At 37.8% G+C, this 19613-nt stretch overlaps 2 protein-coding genes across 13 annotated transcripts in view; one reads left to right on the forward strand and one right to left on the reverse strand.

Annotated features, from left to right (window-relative positions):
* FAM13B (family with sequence similarity 13 member B) overlaps positions 1 to 12174 on the forward strand; it is a 93994-nt gene extending 81820 nt beyond the window's left edge. For 8 of the 10 annotated variants that reach the window (XM_041761269.1, XM_041761268.1, XM_041761267.1 and 5 more), the window contains 6 exons: positions 1586 to 1669; positions 1892 to 1987; positions 5841 to 5924; positions 6009 to 6172; positions 7806 to 7907; positions 9811 to 12174. In XM_041761269.1, the coding sequence (XP_041617203.1) occupies positions 1586 to 1669; positions 1892 to 1987; positions 5841 to 5924; positions 6009 to 6172; positions 7806 to 7907; positions 9811 to 9934 (654 nt within the window). In that variant the 3' untranslated portion in view covers positions 9935 to 12174. The remainder of the gene's footprint in view (positions 1 to 1585; positions 1670 to 1891; positions 1988 to 5840; positions 5925 to 6008; positions 6173 to 7805; positions 7908 to 9810) is intronic. The other 2 variants (XM_041761272.1, XM_041761274.1) reach the window with 2 other exon arrangements.
* Positions 10015 to 19613, reverse strand: part of PKD2L2 (polycystin 2 like 2, transient receptor potential cation channel) — a 42860-nt gene continuing 33261 nt past the window's right edge. For 2 of the 3 annotated variants that reach the window (XM_041761283.1, XM_041761285.1), the window contains exons 13-14: positions 14149 to 14261; positions 13150 to 13549 (exon numbers count right to left, since the gene is read on the reverse strand). In XM_041761283.1, coding sequence (XP_041617217.1) covers positions 13453 to 13549; positions 14149 to 14261 — 210 coding nt within the window. In that variant the 3' untranslated portion in view covers positions 13150 to 13452. Of the gene's footprint in view, positions 10067 to 13149; positions 13550 to 14148; positions 14262 to 19613 lie in introns of those variants that run through there. The other variant, XM_041761284.1, reaches the window with a different exon arrangement.

Genomic DNA, 19613 nt, shown 5'->3' on the forward strand with positions numbered 1-19613 from the left:
TAAACATAACTGAGCTTGAATCTTGGGCCTTGTATCTTAATAGTTACATGTATTGAGCTCTTAGCTTTTGCCAGGCTCTGACTCATTATTTTATTTGGGTTCTGCCCTTGAGTCCCTTCAACTGTCCTATGACAGATATGGATGTCTGTTAAAATACTAAGACAATATGGTTGTTATGAGGATTGAATAAATGAATTTTTTTGAAGAACCATTCCTCAAAGCCCAAGCCTAGGGCAGTCCTGGTCAAAGCACTTGGAAACCCAAATTATTTATCAGATGAGGTTTGCTGCGAGAATACAGAGATGGCCTCATGTAAACTTTTGTCTTGGCAGTTATGAGCCCTATTGCTCATTCCTATCTAAACAACAGAGTACACCTCTTTCATGGTTTAAATATTGGAGTGTTTTATCTCCCTTGATCACGGCTGGATTAGAAATTTTAATCACTCCCTTCCCTTAGCTTTTTTTGTTTTTTAATTTTGGGTTGAATCAGCCAACCTTCTTTCCCTTCCTTCCACCCCTTTTCCTAGAAATGATTTTGATTGGATTAGCTTTATTCACATTTATTGTCCTAGATTTAATTTAAGGTGCATGCTTGAGGTTGAAGTCAGTGTTTTGCAGTTTACCCCAGCTATCCTCTACTGGATGTGCATAATCTAAATTTATATTTGTTATAGGAATATACTATCCAGTGAAAATTTATTTTTTTTCTTTTTTTAACTTCTGTTCCACTCTGATGAGAAATAAGATAGTATTATCTAATCCTGAGAATAAGTAGAGAGTTTATGTCTAGATATACCCATTCAAATACCCATTCAAAAGGGTATTTTATGGAATGTTAAAGGTGGTCCATTGGAACAAATTGGGAAAGTTCTACGGACAAATAAATTTGGGATACCCTTCCTCCTCTGTAATTTAGAGTACTAAAAGATAGGAGATGAGTATTGCAATGTAAAGAAATTGTCATAGGAAAGCAAGCTGAGCTCATAGATTAGAAATTTAGGTAATAAACTGGCAGTGTTGTACTTTTTCAGGATCTTTTCCACTTACACTGCCAGATTTACTTAATAGTTTAGTAGAAATACTGAATTATAAGATCTGTGCTGTTGGTATATGTATGTTTTGTGTGTTGATACAAAATTAGAAAAAAAAACAAAATTAGAGTAATAATGCCAATAAAAGACTGTAAAATTAAACAGTAGGCATTTGTGTGTATTTCTTGTGTGGTAGGTAGGCACTGTTATAAATTATAAATGCCTTTATAACATATCAGCTCATTTAGTTCTCATTAGAGCCCTGATAGGTAGGGTGAAGTATCCCCATTTTATAGATTAGAATATTGGACAAAAAGCATTTCAGTAACTTATCCAAGCTCACCAAGAGTGGGTATCTACTTATTTGAAGACCAGATTCTACAGGAGACTGAAAACTGTTGTCTGCAAATTTGTAAGGAAAGGCTGTATCCTTATTAGTGTAGGCTGGAGTGGTGATGGGCTGTCCTTTCACCCTAATTATTTACATTGTGATATTGAGGAAAATAATGATGGTGCCAATGAGTGTTTTTCTTTTTTTCTTTTAAATTCTAGAAAATGACAAAAGATCATTTGATAGAAGAGAAAACTTCTCTCCAAAAAAGTCTTCTTTACTATGAAAGTCAGCATGGAAGGCCGGTAAATGTCTCTTTTGCTAAAGAAATTTCATTTCTACCTCAGCATGAATTTCTTTTGTGGCCCACATCTTGAGCTAGTTTATAGAGACTTGTTTTCTGCATTTATAAGATTGTCTACTTATTTAAAATAACTTCTTAAAAGTTAGTAGAAAGTCATACTGCTTAATGTTTTAGACATTTAGAATTTCTTATGACTAGGTAATTTCCATTTTTCTTACTTTAGGTGACCAGGGAAGAAAGGCACATTGTGAAACCTCTCTATGAGAGATACAGACTTGTAAAACAGATGCTGACAAGAGCTAGCATCACTCCTGTCCTTGTGAGTAAAACACACAAAGATTTATCTAGTTCATTTTATCAAGACCTACTATGTAAGGTTAGGTTACTGCTTTTAAAAGAATAGGCAATTAATAATCAGTGCCTACCTACCATCTCTCAGGCTCATGTAAAAACATTTTATGTATGTCACTAAATGAAGATGTCATTAAATCCTGACAAGTCACAACAAGTAGCAGATGATGGCATCATTTTACAGATGATGAAACTGGGGCAAGAAGTGATGTGCCCAGGGTCATCTACCTTGTGAAATTGAAAAAAGAAAACAAAACAAAACATATTTCAGACCCTGGCCTAGTTTCTTTCAAATTAAATTATTGTGTTTGAAAACATATCAGTTTTGTGATGGCTCTTATGATGATATTGACTTAATTACACAGTCTAATAAATTCCTTTTTTTTCAAGTTCATCTTTTTAAATGAAAAAGTATTAATGCTTATTTACAATTGTGTATCTTTTTAGAGAAAAAGTAAAACTCAAATACTTATGTGCAGATTAAGTGCTGTCTCCAAATTAACCAATAGATAGTATGGCTCTAGATTTCTCTTAGGCTTAAATAGAAAACAGCATGTAGCCCATTCTGAATCATCTTGTAGGAATTAATTCAGTGGAGATATGGTTTGCTTAGGCATGCAAGGTCATTTTTAAATCGATAGTCACTTGCATGGGCATTTCTTTCAGGCTTTGACTACCTGACTACTCATTATTAGAAGATTCATGTTGGCCTTCTGAGCATTTTTTAACCCTCATAGAAACAGATTCTTTTTAAATGGCTGTTTTTGAGTTGGTCATCCCAACACTATTTATATATAATCAATTATTTTGAACAAGAAATCCTGTATAGGTTATGTTCTTTGCACATAAGACAGTTTTATACAGTTTTGACCCTTGATTACAAAGCTTTTTTGTGTATCATTGACATATTCATAATTCAAATTCAGTTAGCCTTTGAATTTCTTTATGAAAACCATTTTAGAACTCCACAAGTTTGTTTTTAATAAACTGAAGGAATAGCAAGTATTGCTAGATGTTATGGACTCCTAAATATGACTATCATACAGAGAAATTTGAAGTATAAAAGTTAAGCCAAGACAGTTGCATAGGAAAGAACAGTTTATCAACAAATGATACTGGGATAATTGGGTATTCATATGCAAAAAAAGATAAATGTAGATCCTTATATGACACAGTTTAACTCAGAATGGTTCATTGACTTAAATGTAAGAACTCATAGGAAATAGAAGAATAAATCTTTGTGACCTTGAATTAGGCAGTGTTTTCTTGGATATGACACTAAAACACTGACCTAAATAAATAAATAGGACCTCATTAAAATTAAAAAGTTTTGTGCATCAAAGGACTTTTTTTTTTTTAATTACTTATTCATGAGAGAGGCTGAGACACAGGCAGAGAGAGAATCAGGCTCCATGCAGGGAGCCTGATGTGGGACTCGATCCCAGGTCTTCAGGATCACACCCTGGGCCGAAGGCAGGCGCTCAACCGCTGAGCCACCCAGGCGTCCCAAAGGACATTTTATTATGTATTTATTTTTAAAGATTTTGTTTATTATTAATTATTATTATTATTATTATTATTATTATTATTATTTATTCATGAGAGACACACAGAGAGAGGCAGAGAGACAGAGGCAGAGGGAGAAGCAGGCTCCATGCAGGGATCCTGATGTGGGACTCGATTCCGGGTCTCCAGGATCAGGCCCTGGGCCGAAGGCGGCGCTAAACTGCTGAGCCACCCAGGCTGCCCTGTTTATTTATTCTTGAGAGACACAGAGAGGCAGAGACACAGGCAGAGGGAGAAGCAGGTTCCCCTTGGGATGCCCCATGTGGAGCCCCATGTGGGACTCTATTCCAGGACCCCTGGATCATGACCTGAGCCAAAGGCAGATGCTCAAGCACTGAGCCACCCAGGTATCCCTCAAAGGACTTTTAGAAAGTGAAAAGACAACCCCCAGAATGGGAGAAAATGTGTGCAAATCATGTATCTGATAAGGGATTGGTATCTAGACTATATAAAGAATTATTATAGTTCTGTAATAAAAAGATGAATAAATCAATTAAAAATTGGGGAGGGGCACCTTGCGTGGCTCAGTCTTTTAAGCATCTACTGATTTCAGCTCAGGCCATGATCTCAGGGTCCTGGAGTCGAGCCCCATTTCAGGCTCTGCCTAGCGGGGATTCTGCTTCAGGATTCTCTCTCCCTCTGCCCCTCCCACCACTTGCTCACTCAAGCTCTCTCATTTGATTTTTTTTTTTTTTTAAATAAATCTTTTAAAAAATTGGGTAAAGGACTTGAATAGACATCCCTCTAGAGAAGATAAGTAAATGGCCATTAAGCATGTGAAAAGATGATCAACATCATTAGTTACTAGGAAATGCAGATAAAAACCACATTCAGATGCCACTTTATACCCACTAGTATAGCTTTAATGAGAAAAGACAACAGTTTGACAGGATGTGGAGAAATTGGAATGCTTACATGACACACTGCTGATGAATGGAAAATGGTACAGCCACTTTGATAAATAGTTTGTCAGTACCTCAAAGGGTTAAACATAGGGTTACCATCTGACTTAGCAGTTCTCCTAGGTATATGCCTGAAAGAATTGAAAACACGTCTACACAAAAACTTATACACAAATGTTCATAGCATCATTTACAATGGTTAAAATGTAGAAGAAATCCAAATGTTCAGCAGCTGATGGATAAACAAAATGTGGTATATCCATATAATGGAATATTAGCCATGAAAAAGGAATGAAAGTACTGATCTATGCTACAACATGAGTAAACCTTAAAAACATGCCAAGTGAGAGAAGTGAAATACAAGAGGCCATATATTATAGGGTTTATTTATGTGAAATTCAAACTAGAATAGGCCAGCCCATAGAGAGAAAGTAGGGTAGGTAGGGAGAGAGGGCAAATTAGTTAATACCTAATTAAGTACAGAGTTTCATTTGAGGGTGTTGAGCTATTCTAGAATTAGAGGTGGTAGTAGCACAACTTTATGAATATACTAAAAACCAGTAAATTGTACACTTTAAAGGAGTGAATTTTATGTTATGTGGATTATATCTCAATGAAGCTGTTACTTTTTTTTTTTTTTAAGATTTTATTTATTTATGAGAGACCCAGAAGGAGAGAGAGGCAGAGACACCCGCAGAGGGAGAAGCAGGCTCCATGGGCGGAGCCTGACGTGGGACTCGATCCTGGGTCTCCAGGATCACACCTCCGGCTGAAGGCGGCACTAAACCGCTGAGCCACTGGGGCTCCCTGAAGCTGTTACTTTTTAAAAAGGAGTTTAAAAGGTGTCCTAGACCAAAAAAGTTGACAGCTCTTGTTAAAAAGGAAAATGCTCTGAATAAAATTACATGTAATACTTTATTTTTTACTTATTGAATGAGCCATTTTAGATTATCCAGACATAAATGATCAATTAGCATTTGTGTGGGTACACAACAATTAAACATAAGCAATAATGAATTTAGTAAGGAATTGCTGAAAATTTTTAAATTGTATGATTAAGATTTTGAAAATAAAGTTTAGTATCTGTTCCATAGTGAATGAAGCTTTCTTTGAATGATTTAGATATTTATTATTATTTAAAGATTTTATTTATTCATGAGAGACAGAGAGAGAGACAGAGGCAGAGGCAGAGGCAGAGGGAGAAGCAGGCTCCATGCAGAGCGCCTGATGTGGGACTCGATCCCGGGACTTCCAGTATTACGCCCTGGGCTGAAGGCAGGCGCAAAAACCGCTGAGCCACCCAGGCATCCCTGATTTAGATATTTAAAGTATAAACCATGTTTAATGTTACAGGGATCTCCATCTACTAAGCGAAGGGGTCAGATGCTACAACCAATCATAGAAGGAGAAACTGCCCATTTTTTTGAAGAAATCAAGGTAATCCTTAGAGAAATCTTTCTCTCGTATCTTCCTTAAAAAGTTGAGAGTCGTGGCCTGTTTGATTATTTGATATCTTTTTAGGAAGAAGAAGAAGATGGTGTTACCCTGTCCTCTGAGCTAACTGATATCTTGAAAACTGCTGTACAGGCACAATCTTCATTGGAAAACTCTGAATCTGATGTTGAAGAAAATCCAGAAAAACTGGCTCTGGATCTCCGATTGTCAAGTACTCGAGCAGCTTCTATGTATGTGTGCTGGTTTGTGATTTTTTTTTTTTTTTAAATCTATTTGTATAATGAAATTTACATGGCAAGAAATTCAATGTTATATAATCAGGCACTTGGAGGGAATTAATGTAATGCTCAAGAGATACACCCTTCTTGGGGCACCTTGGGGGCTCAGCAGTTGAACCTCTGCATTTGGTCCAAGGCGTGATCCTGGGGTCCTGGGATCAAGTCCCACATCGGGCTCCATGCAATGAGCCTGCTCCTCCCTCTGCCTGTGTCTCTCATGAATAACTAAATAAAATATTTAAAAAAAAAAGAGAGAGAGAGATACATACACCCTTCTTAAAGGGTGTGATTTACAAATACATGTTGTCATTCACATTTTCTTTATTAAACATTAGTGTGTTTTAAAAATTAAACTAAAATCCTACATTTGTTTCGTAACACAGTGCTGAAACTAGCTGAAGTTAGGTTTGTTCTCTGCCAGCCTCTTTCCCTGATAACAGTGTATGATGGTGATTTTCAGCCCTTGCTTCGCTTTTTTTATATTAAAGTATAATTAACATAGAATGTTATATTAGTTTTAGATATACAGTGTGTGATTCAGCAATTTTATATATTACTCAGTGCTCACCACACTAAGTGTAGTCACCATACAATGTTACTGCAGTATTATTGACTACATCCTGGTGCTGTACTTTTTGTTTCTGTGACCTGTTATTTTATAACTGGAAGTTTGTGCCTCCTAATCTCCTTTACCTTTTTACCTAGCTCCCCACCCAGCTCTCTCCCTCACAGCTACCTAGTTTGTTCTCGATATTAGTGATACTGTTGTTATATGGTTGTTTTATTTTTTGGATTCCACATATAAATGAAATCATAGGGTATTTATTTTTCTTTCTATGACTTAATTCATTTAGCATTATACCCTCTAGGTTCATCCATGTTGTTGCAAATGGCAGGATTTCATTCTTTTGTTATGGCCAAATAATATTCCATAGTGTGAGTGGTGTGTGTGTGTGTTTGTGTGCATGTGCGCGCATACCATACCTTCTTTATCCATCTATTTTTTTTAAAGATTTTATTTGTTTTTTCATGAGAGAGACACAGAGAGAGATACAGAGACACAGGCAGAGGGAGAAGCAAGCTCCATGTAGGGAGCCCGATGTGGGACTCAATCCTGGACTCCAGGATCATACCCTGGGTGGAAGGCAGGCGCTAAACCATTGAGCCATGCAGGCGTCCCTATCCATTCATCTGTTGATGGACATTTGGATTACTTCCATATCTTTGCTATTTAAATAATGACCTAATAAACATAGGGGTACAGATACCTTTTTGAATTAATGTTTGTGTTTTCTTTGGGTAAATAGTAGTGGAATTACTGGATCATATGGTACTTCTGTTTTCAATTTTTTGAGCAACCTCCATATTATTTTCCATAGGAGCCTTGGTTTCACTTTAATTTTTCTTTAAATACTGCTGCAGAGCCCTACTTGGAGCTATTCCCTTTTAGTTGGTCTGGGCTGTAGCTTAGGCATGGGTGATATTCTAAATGCTCCCCAGCTGACTAGTTTGCAGCCAGGGTTTGGACGTCTGCTAAGAACTATAGTGCTCTTTTAGTAATGTTTTCTTCCTATTAAAATTTTAGGCCTGAATTACTGGAACAACTTTGGAAAGCCAGAGCTGAAAAAAAGAAACTACGCAAAACATTACGGGAATTTGAAGAAGCATTTTATCAACATAATGGAAGGTTTGTTGAACATCACAAAACTGAGTCCTTTCTCCTTAAACTTATAGGTGCCTATATGCTAAATTAAAAGAATGTATAGGAATAGAAATAAATGGTGCATGTAAGGATGTTACCATTGAAAATAAAAGTATAAAACATACCTTCTTACTATGAAGGCCTGCTATTAACTGCAAGAAAAAATCAGAGTAAACATCTGATACAGTATTTCAGAGTTGTTCTAGGCTTGGTTGAGTGGCAGTTATGTTGTGTTTTTGAATTCTACATTCTCACCCTTTTGGAAGTGTTTGTGAAATAAGATGTTTTCCTTTTATTTTTGTTTTTTCTTCTTTTTAAAGATTTATTTATTTATTTTAGAAAGAGGGAGGGGAGAGAAGGGAGGGAAAGAGAATCTCAAGCAGACTCCCAGATGAGCATTCTCAGAACCCTGAGAATCACAACATGAGCCAAAATGAAGAGTCAGACACTCAACTGACTGAGCCACCCAGGTGCCCCTATTTTTCCTTTTTAGGAAAGGTCCCTTAACATGATTGGTATTGTCACCTAGTGTGGATCTTATACTAAGACCATCGCTGGTTAGGCTACCTATTGGGCCATTCCAGGTTCCCCATTTCTAAGATATGTAACAGGGTGCCAGTCAGCAGTGTGGCTTCTAGAATACAATATGGCATGTGCTTTTATCTAACTGGGCACAGCTGACCCAGTGGAACTCTTTGAAAAGTAAGAAAAATATTCTTTTTTTTTTTTTTTTTTTTTTTTAAGTATATTCTAAATCAGATGGTGGCCAGAAATGAGTGTTACCTCAGGCCTCAGAAAAGTTTTTCCATGTTTGTAACTGGGCGGTCTTACCAAGCCAGTAGCTACATTACAAATTCCAAAATGTGTTTACTTTGAAACTTCTATGTAGTTGGCAAAAATGGTCTTATTTATTTATTTATTTATTTATTCATTCATTCATTCATTCATTCATTCATTCATGAGAGAGAGAGAGAGAGGCAGAGACACAGGCAGAGGAGAAGCAGGCTCCTTGCGGGGAGCCCGACATGGGACTCGATCCCGGGTCTCCAGGATCAGGCCCTGGGCCGAAGGCGGCACTAAACCGCTGAGCCACCGGGGCTGCCCGGCAAAAATGGTTTAAAAAAAAAATCCCAAGTGTGGGTGCCTGGGTGGTACAGTTGGTTAAGTGCCAGCCTTTAGCTCAGGTCATGATCCCAGGATCTTGGGATCGAGCCTCACATCAGGCTCCCTGCTCAGCAAGAAGTCTACTTCACCCTCTCCCTACTCTTCCCGCCTGCTCATGTCTCTCTCTCTTGCTCTTAATTTAAAAAAAAAAAAAAAAAACCCTCAGTGTAAGAATGCATTTTTCAAGTATCATCTTATTTTTTTTGTCTGAATGGAAGAAAACTTTGCTTATAATTATACTCAGGATGGTTTGATGCTTTACCTAGAGATTAAACTGAAATGCATTGGGTCATTAATACAAAGTGAGGAAACTACTTTTTTCTGTGGGTAGGATGTTTTACATGTCACTTCATTGAAGCCACAGTTTGGTAAATGTATGAAATGACTGTAACCTTTGGCGCCTAATATACACTCATAGACCTGACTGAGCTTAGCAATGCATATCTTAATAAGATATTTATTTACTTCCTAGTTCTTTGCAATGATCATTGATAAAAATATAGCATTATTTAATCTGTCAGCAGAGAAATTCATCAAAAATAGAAGTTTTTTAGGAATGTTCCTTGGAGATGGGGGGGAATTAGTCCAGTAATCTTTTTTCTTGCAGAGGAATTTTTTATTGGAGTTTATATTTGATAACATTGTGTCTCATATTAGGACAGCTTCTGGAACTTTATTTTTCAGATGATCTCTAGAATATTACAGATTTTATTTTCTTCCCTAGGAATGCCCAGAAAGAGGATCGTGTTCCAGTGCTTGAAGAGTATAGGGAGTACAAGAAAATTAAAGCCAAACTTAGGCTTCTTGAAGTTCTTATCAGCAAACAAGATTCTTCAAAATCCATATAAAGTATGCTCTTTGAAAACATCATAAAAATCAGTTGTATTCCCTGAAGCTATCATCGTGTGTACTTGGCTGGTACTTGAGTTCATTTTGTCAGGCACTCCAGGAGTATCATTTTGTACTTGGTTGTGGTGCCACTAGAGAAAAATGGGAGGGTAAGTAGACCCTCTTTAGGGAGCGTGGTGTTCCATATTAACCACAGACTGTCCTCTCCACACCTTTAGCAAACATCCAGTTTTCTTCATTGTTTTGTACTACAGATACATCCTGTTAGCAAAAGACTAGTACTTTATTCTTTCAACTTCAAGAACTTTGGAGATACAAGCTTTTTGTTATCATCAACTTTATTTTTATTATTTTTTTAATTACTGAAGGAAATTCAGAGGAACATCTTCACATTGAATTCTTCGGTTGCCTTTTTCTTACAGAATGACTGAAAATTTGAAAGAAAAGCCTATAAATGTGCGCAAATGCAACTATGTCCTATGTTTTCTTAGAAAACCAAAATCAACTGAAATTTCAAGTCCTACTGTGGAACACATTTCTGTTTAATTTCCAAAGTGACACTTTCTCACAGGTAGTATGTTAGCAAAATTTTCCAATTCACTGGTCACACAGCTCCTGGATGAAGATAACAGAGGGTAGACCAAAAAGTGACCTTGTTTTAGTATAGTGAAAACACACACCACACATCAACACAGAACTGAATCATATCACATGCTGCCTATGGGACATAAGTTACTGTTTCCTCAGTTACTGTTTATTAGCTGGTGATGATGTGCTTTGTCTGAATCAGATCCTGTATTTTTTCCCCCATCCACCTCCAGAAAATGTGAGAAAATAGCCATGTCTCTGTAGGAACACTGATGGTGCTCAGCTTTGTGTGTTCAGTCAGATGGGTCTAAGTTGGCAAAAAGAATCATTATGCCTGAATTAAATCTTTTCTTAACAAGGGCTATACCACTGCATTTTTACATGTACCTTCAGGGGGTTGCATCATTTTTTTTCCTCTTTTAATAAGCAAAATCCATAAAACATCCTCTTAACAGGAACACTTTGCTCAGTCACATGCTGTTTAAAGCAGTTGTGTAGTGGTGTTCAGAGATGCGTAGTGGTATGCCCCTTGTCATATACTCTAAGCTTATCTTTTTTTCTTTAGCTTTGCATGGCTTTTCTTCAGGTACTCTTCTGGTATTCTGCTAATCATTTTCACAGATTGGTGACTTTATTTGGGCTAAGAATATAGTTCATAACAGTGTATTCTGGTTAGGCTTAATCTAAGTGTTAATTTTTTTCCTGGTGCTTTTTTGGATTGTTGAGTGTCTCACTTTGTGCCCATGTTTTGCATGCATTGACTCATGCATGGTTTTCTTAACTAGATAATACTAACAGTTCCATATAAAAATGGGACTTCTGCAACATACTTTAATCAAGTGAGGGAAGCATGAACCTCATACTTCTGGCACTATTACATAGTAAGCACATGAAGTAGCTCGAGAATAAGTAGTGTTTCTAGTATTTCACATTTCATTTGTGTGTGCAATGCCTTTTTTGGGGGGGGGGAAGGAATGTTCATTCGTGGTGAACATGTAGTTCGGGAATAAAGCACTAAATCCAGCCCTTTCCGTGTGATTTCCTTTTGATAACAGCTAGATTATTCATAATGTATACCTAGAAAAATGAATTGAAAATGCCAAAAGAAATTATCACTTTGATTTGAATCCAGCATGCAGTGTACATTTAATTTCTTTCAGTCTCCAGACAGGAGTATATCCAAACATCTGATTTAATGTGCACTGTATATTGTTTTATATGAATGTTTTATATACCACATGCAAAAATGTCCATATGCACTATTTAAATGTTTTAAATAATATATTCCTTCTTTATAATGCTAAATCTATATGAGTACCATATTTTTATAAGTCAGTGGCCTGACTGGTTTCATTTTAGAATTAACAGCTGCTTCATGGTGTTGGTTATTCACTGTTAACGTTTGGCTGCGAGTAGAATAGACAAAAGTGGCATGGTGGCACGTACCTGCTGCGTGACAGTATTGTGTGTCATAGTGGAGCAGTAGGTGGTAGAATTAGGCAGTTGTGATAGTTTTACTTTGGTACAAGTAGAAGCTGTATATCTATATACAAATAATATATAGATATATATGGCCACCAATATAATTGCATTGCTGTGTCTGGCACTTCATTGTATAGACTTTTGTAATAAAAGAACTTGAGTGTTCTAAGTCATTGTAAATGTTTTTTGTTTTGTTTTCATTAGAAGTTAAAGAAAATGGAGACCTTAAGTGTTTCCTTCCCTTAATGTTCTTAGGCTTTGTTTGAGTTACCTCAACCAGGGACCATGTTGGGGGACAAGAGTGTGACTAAGTCTCTTGGCTGGCAGCAGCTCTGAGGATTGGTAAGACAAGGAAAGGCCACGCTGTTTGTTGATAGCTTTGTGGAAATCTAGGGGGAAGATGCAGAGAGAACCGTCAGCACTTCTTACTGCAAGTGAACTATCCTAATAAGCAAACTTGAGGTACTATTTCTAAGAGAAGAGGTTGCCCTGACTGAGGTGGATAGATTTAAAATTGATTGAGCACCAACGTAGAAGTTGAGTGTTATGGTCCCATGTTGTTGTTTGGGCCAAGAGAACATATGGCTCTTTTAGGGGGGCTTATGGAACCTACTAAAGAAATTAGAAGAGTTACTTCACACATTTTTCCAACCACCCAAGCAGGGCTTTTGAAGTGCCCTTATTCATACTTCTCATACATTAAGTTGACTTCTCTTAGCCCTAATACTCCTACCTTGTTCTTTGTTTTTTAAAGTATATTTTGCTTTTAGAGTAGTTGAAGAAACACTTTTAGGAAACCTTAAATGTGTTACTTTAGAAGCTTTCTAGATGAATTTCCAGTGTGAAAATATTAGTGAAATTTCTGTAGGAAATTGGGAAGTTTGTTCTTCTACATTTTAACTTTTTCTAGGTGACCTCAAATTGGGAAGAATGGAGATGATATTATTTTATTTGGGGTCCATATTATATAATGGCTTTCCAGAATCCTAAGGATTTATTAATTTATCCTAGAAGAAGTTACAACATATGGTACATGATAAAAGCACCAACATTTCTATATTTTAGGTAACATTAAGAAAACTGTTTTTACTTAGTGACCTATTAGAGATCTTCGCCACAAACCATAAGCAGCATTATTTTGTACTTTATCTTCACATTGCTAGAATTTAATAAATCTCATGAAATCCTTTACGTGTTACAGTGTGTGTACTCTGGATGCTTGCTGTAATACACACGGATCGAACAGGAGGTCCCATTCAAGGGCACTTAATATTTGTAAATCTCTTGGGATTATCATTGGCTCTGAAGATAGTTTGATGATAGATAGGTGTAGTGTTTTTACAGTGTATCTATAATGGGCACATGTTTACCAAATAATTCAGTACAAGGAGAAATCTTTGTTAGAAATGCTCAGTGATCATACCATATGTTCTCACATGCCCTTGTCTCAAGATTGTAGAGCTGAAAGCTTTCGCATCACTCGGTTTAGTTTTAAACTGACATAGTGTAATTCCTTCTCCAGCTCCACGGCATATAAAAAGAGTCTAGAGGATAATTTAGAAGGAAGCAGAGAATGAGTAACATACGTTTGTGCATAAAGAGTCAGCAGGTTGTTAGTACCTACCGTGAAGTACTTGGGAGTTTCTAAAACATGGCCTAGTGTGGCCAAGTATGGATCGTATATTCTAAAACTGGAGAAGAGTTTCTGCCATTCATATCCAATATAAATAGCAGTCCTCTTTGGAGATATAAGGATAAAAACAATTGGTTTCACTCTCACCTTAGATCTAAACAAGTAGAGTTGTGCTTTCTGTTCAATTTCAAAGTTGTGTAAAAAGGGCACCTGGGTGGCGTGGTCAGTTGTGCGTCTGCCTTTGGCTCAGGTCATGATCCCAGGGTCCTGGGATCAAGTCCCGCATTGGGCTCCCTGCTCAGCAGGGAGCCTGCTTCTCCCTCTGCCCCTCCTCTTGGTCATGCTCTCTCTCAAATAAATAAAAAAATCTTTAAAAACAAAAAGCTGGGTAAAAATGAGAAAAAGGGGTGGCATCTCCAAAAGGTCTAGTTTCAGGAAAGTACTGTAACTTGTGTCCCCAGTCCCCCCATATCATGATAGCCTACAGTGCCCTGGTTGGAAGTTACTTACTCTCGAAATTCTTGTTGAGTGACAGGCTGGTAGTCATCTTGAATTTCTGTGGAATAGTACTTTTCCTCAAGCCTTTCTTTCCACTTTTTCATCCGCTCTGCACTTTGGATCTCCTGTCAAGGCAGAGGACAAATATAGTTGCCATTTGTAGCTGCAACCTTTAAATTTTTCTGTGTTAATGAAGTCTTTGGCACACAAGCACCATGGGGTTGAGAATCTTAAACTAGTCCACTCTCCAGGGCTGTGATGTTGAGCCCCACGGATGCCCTACCCGGCTTTCAGGTCTGTGAGTCGGCAGATTCATTTGAGAGGACTTGGTGTTAGAATTGTTCGTTGGAACTAGGGGATTTTTAAATTAAAATCATCAGCTTATTCTTGTTTTACTGCCTCTTCTCTGCTTCTCTGGCTGAATTTCTGATGTTCCCTGTTCTTCACTTGGCTAAGGCTGAGCTGTTCTTTTCTGTACTTCTGTTGTTTAATGAAGCCAATGTACTTCTGAGTACATCTGTGGGTATTTGCCCTCCCAGCTGCTTGGAAGCCACACCCCTGTTGCCTTACCTGATTAGAGTCCCCAGTCCCCTTTTCGGTATTACTGCATCAATCTGCGCACTCCCAATCTGTCCACAGACCCCAAAATAAGTTCGGCATACCAGAAAATTCTTGTTGCTGCGTTTGTCTCTGCTCCTACAGAATCCTTCCTGTTTTGTCCTCATCACCACCCACTTCCCTTTTCGTGTCCAAAGAACTTTTTCCCAACTGTAGAAAAAATGCACTCTTAGGTTGTAGAAAATAGGGATAGCACTTTAAAAAAAATAGGAAAGAGGAGACCTTGTGTCCAGAGGTGATCCAAAGACTTCTTGGTGAATCAGTATGATACTGCCCTACTCCAGCAATAATGTGAAGTACCAAAGTTACCGAAGTTGATCCCTTTATGAGGATTCTGATTACATTCCCCAGAGAGGATGGTGACACCAAATTTGTACACTGTTTACGGGATAAGTGTGTGCTGTTCTGGTCAGAGAAACTACTCCATCAGATAGTCTGTCTTTAGCCAACATAGCATAAGTAGGAAAGGATGGCTTCCAATCCTGCTAGTTTTACTTTGCCCACAAAGCATTCGTGTTCTGACATAATCACTTACACTTTAATGTGTTGTTGAGGTGGCAGACCCTGCAATTCTTTCTAAATGACCAGGCCTGTTAAAATGTGACTGTATCAGTGCTACGAGTTAAATAGACAGCCTAGTTAACTTGACTCATTGTTCAAAAAAACCCATCTCAACCGTCACTACTTCTGTGAAACCCGCCTTGATGTTCACGGCAAAGTGGTGCCTTCCCTCATGAGCCAAGCAGCGATGCTGGGGCTCTTTCTCCTGGGTCCAAGGTCCTAATCATCTCCCATCTTCCCTGTGGATAGCAGCTGCCTCTTACTGTTGTCTCTGTGCTTGTTTAGTGTCCAGCGCTGGCTCTTCTAGTCCTCTACTCCCTCAGGAAGGAATTCTCCATAGTAAACACCCTCTCTTTGGACTACCTTGTGTGTTTTTAGTTTTCTGATTGAACTGATGGGTATTTGGTAGCAGGGGAACTCCACAAAGAAACACCCTCATAGATCATGTGCTTCCACCAGGGGACATGATAGCTGACTTAAGACTACCACCTGGCCGTTTGGGATTCCTCAGGCTACTGAACCAGCAGAGGAGTGGGTACTGACCCCAGCCAATCACCAAAGGGAAATGGGTTGCTGCTACAGAACAGGTGTAGAGAGGGCTCTATTTGGAATCCAGGGAATTCTTTGGGGGATGTCTCTTTTATGTCCAAAAATAAACTTTGTGGTTTAGGGGATGCCTGGTTGGCAGAGTCAGTGTGAGCAGGCAACTCTTATCTTGGGCCCTTATCTGTGAGTTCGGGGCCCCGTGTCGGGGGTAGAGTTTACTTACTAAAAATGAACTTTGTAGTTGAAAAGGAATTGTAGTTCTTAAGGAACTGTAATATCATTAGAAAACGCCTTAACATCACTCAGAGATAGCTACAATTGTTGGGACTTTGCTTCTCCCTTTTGGGAGAGAGGATAAACGTGCCTTCCTTCGTATAAAAGATTATATATACACACAGAACCTTGAAAAATAGTTGATGTCCTTTTGTGCAAGTTCAGATGCATGTACTAAATAGCCAAAAGGGTGATTTGGACCTACTACTTATCTGATTTCTCTCAACTCAGAATTTACCCTTTCATGCTCTGTGATGGTAGGTCTCAGGTTTTAACAAACCTCATTCCCCAGACTCTTGCCACTGGCTTGTTAGGTTCTGCCTTAGTGGAAGATGGTGAGGTGACAGGTCTGGGTTTTGATCAGGTTAACATTGCTTCTGCAAATGGTAGTCCTCTCCAGCATCTGTGGTCGGCTCCAGTGTCCCACCTTGAACCAGGCTCATCACACTCCCTCAGAAATAGTGGCAGCAGGTGGGGTGGGGGTCACCCTCAGAGCTGTCTGAACAACAGCTCTACGACAAGGTTCAGATGACTTCACCTTTTTCTGCCTTTCTGTACCCATGTAACCAATTCCCTGCAGTAAATTTTTTCTATTTAAAATATATACTGTGGTTTCCGTTTTCCTGACTAGGTCCTGACTGAAAGTAAATATTTGATCAAGTGTATTTTGTGTCTTTCAGGAATGCTTTAATTTTCCTAATCTTGGTTTTAAACACTTTTTATTAAATTCCTGGGCATTTTCTATTTTGTTGCTATTGTAAATATTGTTATAATTTTTAATGAACTAGGTGTTTGCATATATGACATAACTGTATTTATGTAAATTATTCTTTACCGTTGCTATTTTGAATTCTGGTACTTGCATACCCAAGAGACATGCATACCTATCTGCATGCATAGGAAACTTAAGAGAATTGTATGTGAAGTAGAGGTAGTTTATATCTTTTCCCTCTCAATTCTTATACTTCTAATTTTTTTTCTCTCAATTGTTTTTGGCTGATCCTTCCAGTACATTCTTTCTTGTTCCTGACGTGTCCAGTGTTTCCCCGTTAAGGTGAAGCTAGCTAGCTTAGTGGTGAGATAAATATGTTTTTATCATATCAAGGAAGTGTTCATTGATTCCTGTTTTTGTTTGTTATCCCTCTAAGGTTGGATGTTGAATCTTATCAAATACCCAGCATCTGTGGAAAATGATCATGCAACTTCCCTTTTGGATCTGTTAATAGAATGAATTATGTTAATTAGTTGATTACCCAATTTTAAAACACCTTTCCATTCTTAGAATAAGCCCTATGGAATCATGATATATTATTGTGTTCTGTTAGATTCTGTTGCTAATATTTTATTTAGGATTTTTTTTTCAAAGATTGTATTTATTCATGAGAGACAGAGAGGGAGAGAGAGAGAGGCAGAGACACAGGCAGAGGAAAAGCAGGCTCCATGCAGGGAGCCCGATGTGGGACTCGATCCCAGGATGCCAGGATCACGCCCTGGGCCAAAGGCAGGCACTAAAACTCCTAAGCCACCCAGGGATCCCTATTTAGGATTTTTGATAAAAATTTGTAAGTGATGTGTGTGTGTGTGTGTGTGTGTATTAGTCACTTTACATAATGACTATGGCCATTTTATAAAAACAATTTGGAAGGTTTCCATTTGCCCTTTTTTTTCTGGAATAGCTTAAACAGGTTGAAACCATTTGTTCCTTTACAAATCTGATAAAATTCCTTTGTGAGGCCATTTGGGCCTGATTTTTCAGGTAGCTCTTTGATGACTTTCTTTCTTTTTAAACTCTATTCTGGGCTCAGTTTTGATAAATTTATTTTCAGAGAAAAATTACCCATTGCATTCAGTTTTTCAAATGTTATTTGCATAGTTATACAAAGAAGCCTCTTTATGAGCCTTTTCCCCCCCTTTTTTTTTCAGGTGGACAGTATAATAATTTCATATATGTATATACTGTGAAATGATCACTATAGTAAGTGTAGTTAATAGTCAACATCCATCACTACACAGTTAGAGGTTTTTTTCTTGTAATGGGAACTTTTAATAACTTTTGGATATATAATACAGTACTAGTAACTGTAGTCCTCATTCTGTACATTATATCCCCAGAACTTGTTTTTCAACTGGAAGTTTGTACCTTTTGACCACCTTCACCTATTTTACCCACTCTGACTCCTCCTCTCATTGAACCACCAATATCTTCTCTGTATCTGTGAGTTCAATTTTTTGTTTTTGTTGTTGTTTTTATTTCACATATGCGATTGTACAGTATTTGTCTTTCTCTGACTTATTTTGCTTAACATAATGCTCTGGAGGTCTATCCATATTGTTGCAAGTGGCAGCATTTCCTTTTTCTTAAATGGCTAATATTCCTTTATACACATATCCATTTCTTTGTCCATTCATCCATTGATGGATACGTAGGTTATTTCCATATCTTGGCTATTCTAAATAATGCTGCAATGAACTTAGTGTAGATATCTTTTTGAATTAAGTGCTTTATTTCCTTCAGACAAATACCCAGAAGTGGAATTACTGGTAATCATGTTAGTTCTAGTTTTAATTTTTTTTTTTTTTTTTTTTTTTTTTTTTACTTATTTTATGATAGTCACAGAGAGAGAGAGAGAGAGAGGCAGAGACACAGGCGGAGGGAGAAGCAGGCTCCATGCACCGGGAGCCTGACGTGGGATTCGATCCCGGGTCTCCAGGATCGCGCCCTGGGCCAAAGGCAGGCGCCAAACCGCTGCGCCACCCAGGGATCCCTAGTTTTAATTTTTTGAGGAACCTCCATATTTTCCACTGTGGCTGCACCAGTTTTCATTCCCACCAAAAGCAACACTTTGCTATTTCTTGCCAACACTTGCTATTTCTTGTCTTTTTGATGATAGCCATTTTGACTAGTGTGAGGTGATAGTTCATTTGGTTTTGATTGGCATTCCCCTGATGATTAGTGATGTCAAGCACCTTTTCACTACTTGTTGACGATCTTTAAGTCTTCTTTGGACAAATGTCTATTCAGATCCTCTGTTCATTTTCCAATTGGATTGTTTGTTGCTATTAAGTTGTATGAGTTCTTTAGATATTTTCAATATTAACTATCAGATACATAATTTGCAAATATTTTCTTCTATGCAGTAGGTTGCCTTTTCATCTTGTTCCTTTGCTGTACAGATTTAGCTTGATGTAGTTCCACTTGTTTTTGCTTTTATTGCCTTTGTTTCTGGTGTCAGATTAAAGTCATCACTGAGACCCATGACAAGGAATTTATTGCCTGTGTTGTCTGTGTTAAATTTATGTAAATTTTATGGAAGATATTGGTCTAGTCTTGCTCTTTTGCATGTGGCTCTCTAGTTTCCCCTGCACCATTTACTGAAGAGATTGTCTCTTCCCCATTGTATATTCTTGGTGCTTTGGTTGTAAATTAATTGGTTATACATGCAAGGGTTTATTTCTGGACTCTCTATTCCATTGGTTTT

This window comes from Vulpes lagopus, chromosome 7 (assembly GCF_018345385.1).
Source record: "Vulpes lagopus strain Blue_001 chromosome 7, ASM1834538v1, whole genome shotgun sequence".
NCBI classification, from domain to species: Eukaryota; Metazoa; Chordata; class Mammalia; order Carnivora; family Canidae; genus Vulpes; species Vulpes lagopus.